This window comes from Electrophorus electricus, chromosome 7 (assembly GCF_041902795.1).
Source record: "Electrophorus electricus isolate QZ-2024a chromosome 7, ASM4190279v1, whole genome shotgun sequence".
Taxonomy (NCBI): domain Eukaryota; kingdom Metazoa; phylum Chordata; class Actinopteri; order Gymnotiformes; family Gymnotidae; genus Electrophorus; species Electrophorus electricus.
The window spans coordinates 14546689-14562740 of NC_137503.1; the positions used below are offsets into that span (position 1 = coordinate 14546689).

The 16052-nt window shown below is 36.7% G+C and overlaps 2 protein-coding genes across 4 annotated transcripts; both read right to left on the reverse strand.

The window, feature by feature from the left end:
* Positions 1-349: 349 nt before the first annotated feature.
* arl8ba (ADP-ribosylation factor-like 8Ba) lies at positions 350-9005 on the reverse strand. The gene is made up of 7 exons (XM_035524721.2): positions 8777-9005; positions 3840-3920; positions 3656-3729; positions 3323-3416; positions 3158-3225; positions 1518-1588; positions 350-1372 (listed from the first exon to the last, which is right to left on the reverse strand). Exons 1-7 carry the CDS (start codon positions 8897-8899, stop codon positions 1323-1325), a joined length of 561 nt encoding a protein of 186 aa, XP_035380614.1. The 5' UTR covers positions 8900-9005; the 3' UTR covers positions 350-1322.
* Positions 9006-9325: 320 nt separating this feature from the next.
* On the reverse strand, positions 9326-13153 carry tnfrsf18 (tumor necrosis factor receptor superfamily, member 18). Of its 3 annotated transcripts, XM_026996418.3 has the most exons (7): positions 12923-13153; positions 12523-12702; positions 11964-12051; positions 11805-11878; positions 10831-10950; positions 10664-10697; positions 9326-10390 (listed from the first exon to the last, which is right to left on the reverse strand). In XM_026996418.3, exons 1-7 carry the CDS (start codon positions 13050-13052, stop codon positions 10366-10368), a joined length of 651 nt encoding a protein of 216 aa, XP_026852219.2. In that variant the 5' UTR covers positions 13053-13153; the 3' UTR covers positions 9326-10365. The 3 variants fall into 3 exon arrangements, with proteins under 3 accessions (XP_026852219.2, XP_081574649.1, XP_026852218.2); XM_081718523.1 differs by having other exon boundaries at positions 9326-10697; XM_026996417.3 differs by lacking the exon at positions 10664-10697 and having other exon boundaries at positions 12923-13149.
* Between the last annotated feature and the right edge of the window lie 2899 nt (positions 13154-16052).

Below are 16052 nucleotides of genomic sequence, written 5' to 3' on the forward strand. Positions count from 1 at the left end.
CGTTGTGATTGGCGTGTTCAAGTGTCAGTATTATAGGCCCATAAGTCTGGATGTCGTGGCAAGCTGCTCGATAAAACGAAACTTAATTTTTAGACCAATAAGAAAACCACAAGTAGTTTGTGCCTCACGAAATCACAAGTGACGCTGCAGAAAACCTCATTAGTACACATAAAAAGAAAGAGGTGAAGGGTCACTTTGTGTTTCGTTGGGGGGAACACTACTCGGGTTAAAAAAAAAAGCATATATGTAAATAAAAAGCGAAAAATAGGGGAATTTTTTAAACAACTCCAATAATTAATTATTCTTCATATTGTAGACAAATTCAAACAATTACAAAACAAGCTTCCTGTTAGATGTCAACAATTATTTATTTATTTATTGGCTCATATTTACAAAAGTGCATTGATAATAGTGGGGTTTCTAATATTTTTTGCCTTTTCACAGATATCAAAGCAAAGATTATGTCGATAATGACAATGGTGCAATAACCTACTTTAAAAGCATGCCTATTTTATTTTTCTTTAACTTTTTAATAGGTTGTCTTCTTCCTCCCAATTCCAGGCAGGCACACCTGGCATACTGTTTCGCTTGAGAGAGAGACAGATGCACTGCACAAGGCACTTTTAATTTCTCCCATTCTGTCTCCCAGCGTACCAACAGCATTCAAGGACATCATCGTGTTAAAGGAAAATTAAACCTAAACCTTCCATACATTCACTTAAATACATTTCTGCTCACTTTTGTAAAAATGTTACATGATCAACATTTGTATTTACTTGTCAAGCGATTTGCTGGCTTAATCACTCCTTTCAGTTATATATTACATACTGTTTTCTCAGGAGAAACATTTTTGCCAACATGAGAAACAGAGAGACAGAGAGAGAAACAAAAAGAGAGAAGCAACAATCATACATAATTACACTCTCACATGGGCAATACCTGACATACCTAAGGGCAAAGGCAGAACTTGATCTGATAGTCTTTATTGTCCCCTAACTTTTTGAAATAGGGTTGTTTTGGGGGAAACCTGTCAAGAGGGACTGACAGGTCTTGGTGTTTATTACAGACTGTTACATCCCATCATAGAGAAGAAACCGTTAAGCTGCTTAGTTTAGCAGGCATGAGATCTTCTGCTCTGCTGACAATGTGTTGTCAAAGGTGGAGAAGGCTGTGACAGGACAGAACGGGATGCTTGTGAAAAAGAGCAGGAGTAGTGTGATGGGATAGCAGGATAGGCAACTGTACAGTTTCACAGAGTGAGCAGGATGGACTGTGAGTAACATGGCAGCAGACAAAGCTGGAACGCAGAGGGAGTGGCGGTTTCAGCTCCTCCGTGTTTTTGAGTGTTGAATGAGCCACTGCAAAGTGATGTCTGGAAGGGTGAGAAGGACAGCAGTGTTGAACGACTCAAACACATTTGGGACAACATAACAAACCTTGCAGTCCAAAGGCTAGACATATTTTAAGCCAAGAAAGCTTGTCTTGGGTCCTCATTATGAACCTACATGGCTACTTACCAATGTTGTCTTTCTCTTTGCAAGAAATGGAGTAGCAGCAGATCTCCCTGTCTTGAATAGCAGCCAGGTTCCTGACAAAAGACATTTTTTTTTTATCATACCAGTTCCCACATGAGCTCATATGTTTTTGCATAGCTATAGTAATGCATTTGGGACAGTAACCCTTAGCGATTTGGTATCAAGCTACCAAGTTAGGTGAATAAAAACTGAAGCACTGCTTAATACAAGATTACCTGCTAAATGCCAAAGATGCAAATGTTTTTAGTTCTGTACATTAATAGTTGGAAGCGTTCTCTGGTAATTTTTGTAAATATTTTTGTAAATATTTCTAAATTATTTTCTTAAAAAGAAAAATGTAATCAGTTCTGCAAAAATGTCCTGAGTACAATGCATGGCAGAAAAAGTGTCCAAATTGTCAATAAATATTTTGTCTCAGTCCATGAAAAAATTATAATTATTATTAGTAATACATGTATTATTATTACCATTACTACTATTACTACTACCGTGGAGCTTCCTGTTATGCATCCAGGTTAAAAGTAAATAGTGCCCTATAGATGGCAGCAATTCTTTTGTAAACTTCAAGAGAGAAACATGCACAGAAATTATTAGTAAGTTTCTCAGTGATATACTTCAAGGCTACATATTCTGACTCACTACACGATCACTATATGTTATCAGAATAATAAAGTCACAAAGGAATCCCCCTTTGGGAAGATGCTTTCACTACTGAAACATCTGATGACTCAAAACAAAACAGGGACTGACCTGTTGTCTTGTCTATAAAATCTAGAATTATGAGCTCGCCAACTTCCTCACAATCCATGTATGTTACAGTTGCATGGTGTGGACAAAAATGATTGGCATCATGATCATACAGCTACATTTTGCAACTTGCAATATATTTCATTAAACCATTGATTTGACATGGTTAAAATTAGCCTACATTGTTTTAAACAGCCTTATTTCCATTTGCTGAATCATATGAATGCTGTGATTCATGAAGACATTCATCTGGAATATCTGAGCTTGCTCAGAGTGCACACAACACATAAAAATAAACATGTGATTTGTTTCTTTTTGTTATGTAGGCTTCAATATTATAAATATTGCAAAAGGTCAATATTATGCTAATGATGAACAATTCTCATATTTTGTGAAGCCCAATGTACATGTAAACAAGCAAAAATGATTTTGTAACCAATTTCCCCATTTACCCATGATTACCCACATACACACAACCTGTCATTGATCTGTAAAGGCTCAGAATCCAACAAGATAGAATATCTTAGTGAAAACCATGTCCAATGAAACGGTATAACAGATGCCACATCTCTACTGACAGAACATTTATAACAAAAATGTTAATATTTAATATACTTTAAAAGGTGACACTTTAAGCAGTTATAAATTATCTTAAACAAACAAACTAAAAGGTTAAACTAATTTTAACCAGGTTTTCTACAATTTAATTTTAAAGGTATTGTGGATTGGGTTGGTATGGGAATATATTCCAGTAAAAAAAAAACAAACAAAAAAACAAACAAACAAAAAAAAACCTTTGATCTAACTACACTGCAATGTTTCAACCGTCTTTGAATGAAAATAAATATAAAGAAAAAAAAAGTTTCGTTACTCACATTTTTTCAATAAGCTGTTTCTCATCCAGGGCGTCCGGTAGATCCCTCTTGTTACCAAGTACCAATACCTGAAAATACACTAAACATATTAGCTTGGCTGATGCCAGAATATTACTCGGTGTTTTAGTTGTGAAGTTGTTTAAGAATCCAATTTTTATGACATACAGGGATTCCTTGTAACTGTGGTTTGTCTAGCAGATTGTGCAGCTCATTTCTGGAGGCTTCTACTTTGTCTCGGTCTGCTGCGTCCACCATGTACCTTTTCAAGAGAGGAAAACTTTACGTATAGAGCTATGTAATGGGTTATTTTTGGAGTGGTAACCTCTTTAAGTATATGTTTTTTTCTGCCATTACTGCCACACTGCTAGTCACATTGCAAGCCACATGACTTAAGAATAGAAAATAACCAGCATTTACCTGAAGGCATTTAGTCAGTACAGCTAATTGCTGTAGAACATTCTATATGTACTGCTTTAAGGCTGATGTTCAGACACTTACACTATTGCGTTGACTCCTCGACAGTACCGTTCCCACATGCTCCTAAACCTGGGCTGTCCCCCTATATCCCAGATCTACACAACATAAACATTGGTTGAAATTACATTCAGCTACACTATTCATTAATAAGATAACCACACACATAAAGGACTTGTCCCAGATGGCAAGATATGGAAAGCTGTACCTTGATTGTGACATTGCCTTTTGTGACCTTCCGCATGTTGAATCCAACTGTTGGAATCATGTCTTCACTGAACTGTCCTGACTAAAACACAGATAGCAAAGAAAATGAATAAACTATTGGTGTGGGGTGTTAGGGTGGACACCTTAACATAATTTGAATTTTGTTTTTTATATATATAAATCTGTTTTTATACTTATTACCAGCTCACTTGGTAGAACAAGTAGAGAAATGTGCCAGCAGGCCAAGATCATGGGTTTAATTTCCAGGACGCATGCATAATGTCACACTGGTAAGTGTGAATTATGCGAACAAGATGGATCATTAAGGGTTAAAACAAAGGGTTTAAAGTAACAAATTACAAATACTCTTGATACAAATTAAACACCTACTCAATTACAGTATCTTCACATTATATATATATATATATATATATATATATATATATATATATATATATACACATATATATATATATATATATATATATATATATATATATATATATACATACATACATACATACATACACACATACACACATACACACACACACACACACACACACACACACACACACACACACGCATATACTTCTATTACACTATGTTTATTCACGTTGCTTTTCCAAAATGTATTAATTATGGCCTTTCATCCTTCATCTTTCCATCCAAACGTAATGACAAGTTTAAACTGTCGGCTTATTAGTGCCTGCACTGACCAAAAAAAGTTAAATGTCTGTTGGTAAGATATTCAAAGTAGCAGTTTGAACACTCGCATCATAAGATGGCTTTATTATCAATTGTTTCAGTAGGAAACAATGATGTATCACAATAGCATGCATATCCACACCAGTTTCAGAAAAAGTATAGGTTCAGAAATATGTTTAGAAACACCAATTAAATACTCATTTTAATATTAGAAAATATTGCATAAGCACAGTAACATTAAGAGTCAACTTATGTGTGAAGAATTTACTCATACTGTATTTTTTAAATTCCATAACTTGCATTTAAAATCTGGCCATGGATGTCATAATTCACTGCTAGTTAATTTATATTATAAAACACAGGTATCCAAATCTCACTATTCACATTTGAATACAGGTTTTAAATATAATACAGCCCTTGAAGTCTAGGTACTACAGGTCTTTCATACGGGAGTCTAGTGTGAAACTGGATTCGATGTCTGAAGTTAAAGATCTCTGACCTAAGCAGTACAATTTGTTTCCTAGCTCATAATTGGCACCATTAATTTTTGTTCAATCATATTCTTTTTTCTTCTTTTTGCCTTCTGCCATAACAGTCATGAATGGCATTAATAAGAATGTGAGAGCTATAGGCCTACTGGTAAATTAAAAACAATTTCTTAATTAAGTGATGCAAAAATACTAAGTACTTTTAAATGAACCAGTTTCCTCATACTTAAGATGTCAAGATAGATACTCCTCCTTTACTTAAAGTAAATCTAGACTACTATGCCACCAAATATGCCTGGTATGCATAAAGTCCTGAGCTTTAGAAAAATCTGTCGTTTTAATCAAATTCAACAAGAGCAAGTGTTTTTTTTTTTCTGCAAGAAGACAAATTGCAGAAAACCAATGGCGATGTGGGTTCCTGATTAGATATAGGCATTATATGTTCTGGGGTAAAATAACATGAAACATGGTGGAAACAATCTGCCAGAAATAGTAAATTTCATTTGCTGAGCACTCATGTCTACAGTAGTCAACTTGTCAATTCAGTAATAAATATATCTTCAATATAAATCTTAAAGCCAAAATCTGTGAAACCTAAATCAGTTTTTTTTTAATTAGCTTAATCTTCCTCTTCTGGGGACAAAATGTACATATTCAATGTGTGTCCATTGAATACCACTTCAAAGTCCAGTAAATGAGTTATTTATTTCACCAGAACATTTCCCTTCTGATGTAAAATGGATGTTCTTTATGCTGACCAAGGCTTATATAAAACAGAAAATCTCAAAAGGTAATCAATGCCAAGTTATTTTGCGGTGAAGTCTATGCAGTATTTCACTGTCCATGGAGATGTCCATTTGTGTGTAAATGCATTGTTTCTTTTTCATCCTGACAGAAAATATTAAAAGCTATACGTGTGATGAAGTACCTACAATTCTGAATAATTTGCAAAATCCTCACATGTAGGTTCATACATGTATTGCTGCATGATAACAATTCTCCCTGCTTGTGCAGGTCTGCTTAAGCATCACTGAAGGCTGAGTGTCCGTGACAACTGCAACACTTTGCTTGCACAGCTGATGAAGGACCTCTGTCACTACAATTTTGAATATCTGTACATCTCTTAGTACAGTACAATGTAGTTACTCCCCTGTACTGAATATATGTGTGTATATATATGTATGTATATATAAAGATCCAAAGAACAGTGTTTTCTCGCTCTCTCTCTCACACACTTTATTTATTTATTTATTTATTTATTTATATATACATACATATACACACACACACACAAATAAAAGATCCAAATAAGGAGAGAGAGAGAACACTATTTTTACTTGATTAAAACAAAAATAATTAGTGCAGTCAATATACTTTTGTCATACTACATACTACATTAAAAAAACATAACAGCAACTTTTGAAACTAGTGCTGTGTGATTAATTTCATTCTGCTATTGCTGAGCAACTGTGACAGATAAGGAGTTAAGATCATCATACCATATGATCACAGACGTCATCTGACCTGGAGGGCTAAGTGCAAGTGGGTGCATGAGTCTTGTGACTAAAAGAAACCCCACCATCTCTCCTCTCAACATAAACAGACACACAAACAAACTCACACATACATTCACACCCATGCCCAGGTTTATAATATGCACAGGAATATGCCTGTTAGCCTGCTGAAAAGGTGATTCAGCTACTGAGCTACTTTCAGCTACTTTTTACAAAACTTTAGGCATATAGAACACCCTTTAAACATTGCAACATAATAAAGGGATGTTATTCAAGAACAATTAAACAAATGTTTAGACTGCATGACTTATCCAATGACATTTGTGGTGATATTTTGGGGTGTCCATCTTTTGTATTATTGAAGTTTACCTAATGAAGGCTCAAACACAAAAAGAGGAAGCAGGGAGTGGGCCAATGGGTACATATAAGCCACACTTAAGGGTTGCCCTCAAACATGTTCATCAGCTATCCTCATTTCTACATGACACGACTAAAAAAAAAGGAACTAGTCGGTTTTTACAACACACAACTGAAATTTATCCTTAGAAAAGGATATTCTAGGTTTATTAAGATAAGTATCTGCCTGCAGGTAATTGAGGTTATGCTATTACTGTGCATGCACATGGGCAGTAACACTGCATAATTCTTTACTTTTTGACTGGCTACTACAATATTGCAAATACGAATTCTAATTCTATGAAAGAAACTGATGGGCACTGACTGAATTACTGAATGCCCATGTTCAGAGGAATAACAAACACAACAGTTTAATATTTTCAAAGTACACACTCCCTTATACTTCTCCCTCACCCCCCTCAAAAAAAACAAAAATAAAATTCACAGTATGCGCCAATTTTGTTCCATACGGTACTTTGACCATACCCTGCATATCCTACCTAACAATAGAGTTTGGTTTAGCTTATGTTTTGGTAAAGCTGCAGTTCTGAGGCATGCTTTTCAATATATGACATTTAATTTAGCTTCCAATCACACGAGAATTAATTTGGTATGCGCATGTAATTTGTTAACCCACATATTACATCTGTGTATACACATATGGCTTGATTTGTTTAGACATACGTTTAGTTTGCTTCCCTGTGCACAGGCCACTAGACAGACTAGTAGAACTTGTTAAACATGTACTCTAGAAAACCAGATTAATGTTTCACATTAAAATGGTACAGCAAAACAAATATCAGTGGAATGATCCAAGGACACTGGAAACTGAGCTCACGAGTGTCACTGCTAGATATCTTACGCCGAATACCAGGGACTTGGCGACAAAGAACATTAGCTAGGTAGCTATATAAGTGAACTGGTACATTTAATTTTATTTATACCAGTAAGGCACCTCCTTGATTCGATCTGACTAATTTTCTTTGTTAACTACAGATAGCTAAGCTAATTTTTCTAGCTGTCGGTTAACGCTACCTGATGTTGGTGGTGCTGATGAGCAAGTCGATTACTCATCCTACACCGCTTAACAGTTGCTATGGAAGTATTGAAGTCGATAGGATAAGTTTAATATAGCTGCATATCGTTCGACATACGTCATATAAATAAATACTGACCACATAGTTTCACTAGCAGTCTAGCTAACTAATTAGCTATTTACCCAACCTAGCTACCTAGCGTTAGGTTAACTATCTTGAAAGTCCAACATTAGAGCTGCGACTAGCGACTAGCCAGCAGCTTGGCACAAATTGTTAGCTCAAACGTAGCTAGCGTTTCCTAATAAGATAGCTAGCTAACAAGGATGGCTAGTTGCACTGGTGAATATGCTGTGAGCTAACCCACTACTTAAAATAACCATTTCACTACACATCTGTAGTCAGATAGTGCTGCTAATTTATCGCAACAAGCAAAATTAAATCGAACTAACCTAGCTAACAACAATGTCTAGGCCAAGCTGGATATGTAGCGTTAACTGGCCAGCTATCGTGCTAGCTATTCTAGCTAGTCACGGTACCTAAGGCGAGTAGTAAGCTAGCAGTCAATTGCTAGCTAGCTAATGCACTTTTTGCTGTTTTGTTACATCCAGTCACTTCGATAGCTAGCTATTTGAGTAACTCGAACCTTAAAGATAATTCATATTCACACAGCTATGTAGCTAGTTTCATGACTTGTAAAAACTGCATGACTCATCGGATAGCTTGCTATTAGGCAAATAGCAAGGTAGGAAATGCTAGCTTAGCAATATTACCAAATGGGGTGATGAAAACACTTACAGCTATCACATTGACAAACGTGGTTTTCCCCGAATATTGAAGTCCAACAAGGGTTAACTCCATCTCCTCCTTCCAGAACAGGGACTTGACCCAATCTAGGAAACGGTTAATAAGTGCCAACATTTTTGGATTGAAGAATTACAAGTCTTTGGTGATTTTCTTTTCAGTCTGTATACCAGCGGGTGTCAACGTAATGTTTGGAAGGAACTGCCTGCTGTCATATGACCCCGATAGGATCACTGCGCTGTAGGCTGTTCTTTAGCATTAGGCTGCACAGGACTCTGGGATTTTTCTGTGCTTTTTGCAGCAGTTAAAACTCAGATGCGGAAACCTTGCCCTAAATGATTTTAATGTTATGGATAATGACCAAAGTCATATAATTAAACCATATATAATGAACAATATATGAGCATAAATAATTTTTAAATAAAAGAAAGGTCTATTCATTTTCAGAAAATTGCAAAAAGGTTACTAGACTAATAATTTAAAAATTAGAATAGAAAGTATTTTAAATCTATTGTTGAAAAAAGGTAAACACAGACACCAATGTTCTTACAACATTTTTTAATTACAACACTGGGTGACAAAACAATGAATTAAACGTGTGTTTTGAATGCAGTTGTAAGTGACTGCAGGCACCTCCATAGGCTGGCTCTTTAAGCCAAAAATCATTTATACAAGGTGATCTTGACTTAAGGAAGACACCTCCTACCACCCCCACCCCGCACACACACTCCAAAAGTCATAAAACGGATTGTAAATTCTGCCGATCAAGCCATGCTGGTTTTGGCATCCCTTTGCAATATATGCATTATCTACTCAAGATATTTATACTGGGCTGGTCAGGCTGATGAAGTGCATGTATAACATGCTGTACTGAATACAACACAAACACAGATTAACGCAGTCGTGCTATTTGTAATTTCTTGCACATCTCACCATAATGAAGTTGGGCTAGAACTCAGCAACTGAATTAGACAATACCATAGTGAACCATTTCCTGATGCCAACAACAGATACACTACTCTCCAGCATACATCCTATATACCAATGACTCCTGAGCAGGGCTAAAAATAAATGAGCAACCACGAATAGTTTGTTTCACCCTTTTTGACAATCTGAGTTACAACCCAAATTCAAACCTAAATTTTCCTTAATCATTTTAATATTTCCAGGCATTTGGCTGTCCTTGCTATTATTCCAGATAGTAGTAACACAATTATAACAATAATTTTATGAATTCATGGTTATTGCATCTAAGTTCCAGTTCTGAAATTATTCTTAAATAGCTTTTCTTTACTACACCTGAACGCTACATTCTGCCAGTCCATGTAGAAATATAACCTTTCAATAAAATAGAAAAGAAAATGTTCACAGTTATTCTCACCAAGTAACACATCAGGAAAAAGAAAAAAGAAAAAAAAAAGATTCTGAAGAGGTGTGCGGCTGCTGGATATTTGCAGTACGTTTCCAGAAAATAAAATTAACTTCAAACATCACATTGTTTAGTGGAGGCTTCTGAAAGGACAGCACTGATATGTGGATCATGCTTTTCACCCATTTCTTCTTTGGACAGTTTACACATGCAATCATCCGGATGTGTCAGATAGTACTCTACAGAAAGACACACTGAGGTTAATCATTTTCACATGACATTTAATGCATTTGGCAGACACTCCTATCCAGAGCAACTTATAATTTTCTATTACAGACGTAGGCAAGCATAATGTTAAGACTCTTGCCCAAGAACTTATTGGTATAGCATAGAGCACTGGCCTAGATGGGGATTGAACCCCAGTCCTGCACAGGATTGGCAGCATTGTTACCCACTAGATTATACCATCTGAACTCCCACAAAATGGGAATGTCTTTTTTAAAAATACAGACCTAACAATGCATTTCAGCATGACATCCATACAGACTGAAATGAAAGTACACAGAATTTCAGAAACACTTATTGGCTCAATAATAATGGGACAAGATTCAGTGATTAAGAAAATACTAATATAGCCTGATGATATTAAGTGGGCACATAATTGTTTGATGTCACTTACTGGTTTTCCTTTTCTTGTGCATGGCCCTTTGAATGCAGACATCAATAAGCAGCACCACACAGATCAAACTGGTGATAGCTAAACACATTCCCATAACTATATGAGCCAAGTGATCATCATCTGTTAAAAGTAGGCAGATAAAAATAAGTGCCGCTGTCATGTCACCCAGCAAAGAACACATACTCATCCACCATTCACAGCACCCGATCATTTACCCAGGTCCAAATCACCCACTTATTAATCACTGAGCATTCTGTTTCCCATTTCCCATTCCCCTTTTTATTTCCACAGACACCCTTTGTCCAATACTTCACATTAGCCTTATTGAAAACTAACGCTATCAGCTTTTGTACAAGAAGAATGTCTTTTCTTAAATTGAGAATATTCTTTACTTTTGTTTCCTTCATTAAAAGTAATCCAACTCCTGAACTTACATCTCACTCATTTGTTACAGTCCCTAAAATCTTGACTCTCCAAGGTTAACAAAGCAAAAAAGATTAAGAGGAAAAGAATGTGAAAAAAATAGTTAATAGAATAGATAATAGATAACAGAAATATTTACTGCTTAGAATTAAATACATCTACATTGACCAGAGCTGAAATAGACCATAATGGACACTTTATGATAGTGTTGCTGTCATCATCAGTGTGACTACAAACTACCATATGTAATACCTTAGCAATCTGAACAAAAAAGCTTAAGGAAGCAACTATGACAGCACAAGCAGACAGCTGAAAATTTCATTATGAGATATGACCGCATGCTAACATTACATTGGCATTGAAAGTATTTTCAACAAATACATTTTTTTAAGCATCTGAGCAGTTATGTCAGTTATAAAAAGAAACCAAAAGCAAATCAGAACTCTGAATACATCTTGAATGTAACAGTTACTAAACTGTGCAGTCTAAGGGTAACTTTCATGAAATAATAAGAGCTCAAGCCTTGTGAATGACTGATAAAGAACACTAACCACTTTGCCAACCACATCTTGCATTGTGCGTCATGTTTCCAGGGAAGAGTACAGACAAACCAAATTTGCGGCAGCTGTTTACGAAAAACAGAACATTTATAATAAGAATATCAAGAGATGGAGCAAGATTATATTGGATTTAACTTAAATGTCACTTACTCTGCTATGGGCTCACACATGCTGTCCTCAGCGTCATTGTATGTTGTATTAAGGCATGGTTCACAAATATAACTGAATATGTAATTACCTACCAAAGGTTCACAAAAAATGTGTTTGAAGATATCAGTAGATTTTGCTATTTAGTATTTTTTAATTGTTTGATCATTGTTGGCTTTATTTTTCAGATATGTATCTATCTTTGTTGTTTATACCAATCTGGTCAAGGGATCTTTAGACAGCAAGCAAAAAACCAGGACATCAAATGTACACTGTGTACAGTACAAGAGAGCATTGCCTGCACACTATATTTGTGGGCTTTGCTGTTTTCAGTTTCTTTATAAATTGCTCCCCCTCCCATATACACCCCCCAGGCTCTTTAAAAAGAAAAATGCTCCAAACTAGACCACAAACCCAAACCACAGCCTCTTACACTCTATGCTCAGACCCCAGCCAGTAATTTTCAGAACACAATTACAATCCACCCAGTTGCTCACCATCTTAGGGTAAGAATAAGTATGACACGGAAACCCCTGGTAAGAGGAAGTGAGCCAAGTCTTACCGTTTCGCCTGAGTTCCTCTCCTCGTTTGCACCGTGGTCGGGAAATGCACTGAGAACAGTCAGTATTATTACACAAGAGATTACTGCCGCAGGAGCACCTGGTGTTAGAGCTGCTTGCCGCTGGGCACTTCTCACATGTACTAGGCTTGGTATCATTGCAAGGTATTTTGGGATATTCACCTATATAATACAGATAAGCAACTTCACTCAGTGCAGTTGGGGTCCTGTAGCAAAGCGGTATCTAACTGGAACTTAAATAGCTGGAAAGACATTGTTTGGCTTTTTCATTTTGTGAAATATACTAAGACTTACTTGAGAAGGGATGTTGTTTTAACATTACTATGTCATAAGAGACAATGAAGGTAACAAGATTACTATTATTATAATATCAATATTTTACCTGAAGGACAGGCATCACAACATCTCCCCATATGTTCGTACTGAGTCTTCCAGATACAATTGACAGCCTGGCACATGGATAAGACAAAGCCAATGGTTAACAGTTTCAGTAAGAAATGTATAATATCCATTTTAAGATCCTGCTGCCACCAGAGCTGTGAGCTGCCAAAAGTCTTGGCCTTTTATGTGAGGCAGCTCAAACATCAGTGGTTTCCAATGACCTAACCCACTTATAAGCAGGAACTAAGAGACCCAGAGAGAGATAAAGAGAGAGAGAGAGAGAGAGAGAGAGAGAGAGAGAGAGAGAGAGAGAGAGAGAGAGAGAGAGAGAGCACATTTGCACGACATAGAGAGATACATAGCGAGAACATGTTTGCACTATTATGAGATTTTATGACTGGGATAACTAACCTATGAGAGTCTTACAGAGGTTTAAATAAGGTTGTTTATAATCACAGTGCCATGATACATTTTTACAGTGAATCTTATGGTTTATGGCAGGGCAGATTTTGACTCAGCAATTTCAGAATGCATTATTTGGTGAGTATAAAAATACATTTAATGGCTTTTTAATTTCATAACTGAGAAGTAAATCTATGTCTTTGGAGGAATATCACAAACTGATTAATACACAATACATTTGTACATTGTGGTGAGGTTATTGCTAAGGGTTTTTTTAACATATACCTCAGTCTTGCCATGTCTGAAATTTCTCGATCACCTACTGATTCACAATGTACTACATTGTGGTAAAGACGCTGACGAGCCTTCTTTGCCAGGGAGTTGGTATGGTGGGACCAGGATAGGTCCTGCGAGATAGTCCAAAACAGAATGTCTCCCCTGAATTGTTATTTTCATATTAACTGCACTAACATTTGTCCTACACAATTCATGTGTAATGGGGCAGAGAAAGTCAGATGCTTGCGGATAAGAGGTTTGGGTTTTATTGTAATCCAGATCAGTAGTCAGAGAAAAAGGCGGGGTCAGAGCCAGAAAAATGAGATCAGGGATAAGCACAATCATGGAGTAAAGTCAGCCCAAGTCAAATACCACAAAAGCAATCCAAAAATAGGCAGACTAATCCAAAGGGGCAAGCAAGAGTCAGAATAGAGAAAATACAAAAAAAAACAAGACCTGGTACACAAAAGGGCAAGACAGGAGAAACCACTCAGTATGCACAGTGATACTGGAAGCAATACTGCACAATGGTAAGAAGGAGTAGGCAAGCTTAAATACACTGGGACTAGAAGAACAGGTGATGTTAATAATCTGGTGATGATGATCTGACAAACTGTCTGTGATTAGCTGGGTTGTTAACTGGGTGACCAACAGCAGGTTGGGAACTGTAGTGAGCTGGGGACATGGGCATGACACCATGTAATATCCTTAACAGAAGGAGCTTAGGTGGGAGGCAATGTTTTCAAAAGTGTCTATATGGTGTGTTCTTCCCTCACATTATTTTTCAAATTTTTTTCTACATTTTCTAATAATTGAGCTAAATTGTACAAGTGAGTGCCATGGAGAAGATGGATGGGGTTTGGTTATTCTTTGTTAAACCTTAAAATAGAAACAATTTGAAAACAAAAGACTTTAATGTGGGGACAGGTGAAAATAGAGCAAAGCGGATCACGCGATAAGCAAACCACAGTAGAAGGGCAATCCAAATTGTAAATATTAGAAATTATAAGGGAAACATTCAAACTCAGGGCAAATACATGAGAGACTTTGCAGAGACAAATGGGGAGGACTGGGTTTAAATAGAGGAAACAACAGGGCAAGGGAGGAGGGGGTGTAACTGGTGCTCAGGATGAAGATAATGAGTTATGGGGAATTGGAGGAGGCAAAGCAGGGAGTATGACAGCACCCCTGCCCCAGGAGCAACCCCAGACCTGTCGCACAGTGTTCCTGAGGGACAGCCCCTCAGGTGCTGTGTGGACCAATCCAGACAATACTCATAAAACTGAATTAGTTTGGGGTGCAGGATGTCTTGGGCTCCAACTCAGCACTGCTCCTTTGAGCCATGCTCTTCCCAGTGCACAAGGTACTAGTAAGGTACTACCTATTTTTGGATTCCATGAGGGTCTGGACTGAATAAGCAAGGGAGCCCCTGACATCAAATGAATGTGGAGTTTTGGCAGGTGGAGGGGGGCAGCAACTCAGTTAGTGGTCCACAGATGACTGGCCTGACGAGAGATACATAAAAAGATGTTGAAGCACATAAGGAAGAGAGCTGACAGCTAGGAGGATTTACATACCACGCTTTAAAAAAAAAGTTACTTAAAGGGTTCTTTGCTTTGGTGTATGGGTTCTTGGAGGAACATTAAATCGGTAAAGAATGTTTTCATTATATGGATGTGTGTCATTACCATTAGGTTAAACAACTATTCTCCTTTTAATATGGATAAAATGTGGCAAGATCAAATGAGCCCTTGCAACGAAAAACAATATATCAGGTATTTATGCTTTTTGTATAATCAGTTATTTTAGTTTTTGATTTTGTTCACTTTTACATTAAAATTACATTCAAATGAAAAATATGTTTTATTTAGATGTACCTTGCTTCATTCATCTGGGCATTAAAAAATAAAATTCACAATAATGATTTATATTATTATTTTATTTAGTAGAACAGTACATGGATATGTTTGTTGTTGTTGTTGTTGTTGTTGCAAGGGCTCAAATAATGACAGACTTACTTAAAACTGTAACGGCTGGAGCTGGACGTTCAAAGTCTCTTGACGGAGACAGACATTTAATAACATACGATAAAGACAACGGCACACATATCACGTAAACAGTGAATATGAATACACATACGTCTAGCTTGAACACTGTGAACATTAACAAAGGCAACATGAACAAAGACCGACAACTCTGCACTCTCCTGTAGCAGTTTAAATACATACAAACATTAGACACAGAAGCCGGTGCAGGTTTGCAAACATGGGCATGGTTACAAACGACAAGACAAACTCCCAAATCACGTGGCGGGCCGTAACAGGTGACCAGTGAGCCTGGGACCAGTCCGTGACAAAAACAAAGCTCTCTTATTTATCTATTATCTCTAAATTATCTATTATTTCATATATCCTACAATTAAATCAGCAGGATGTTTTGTCCCCTCATTATTA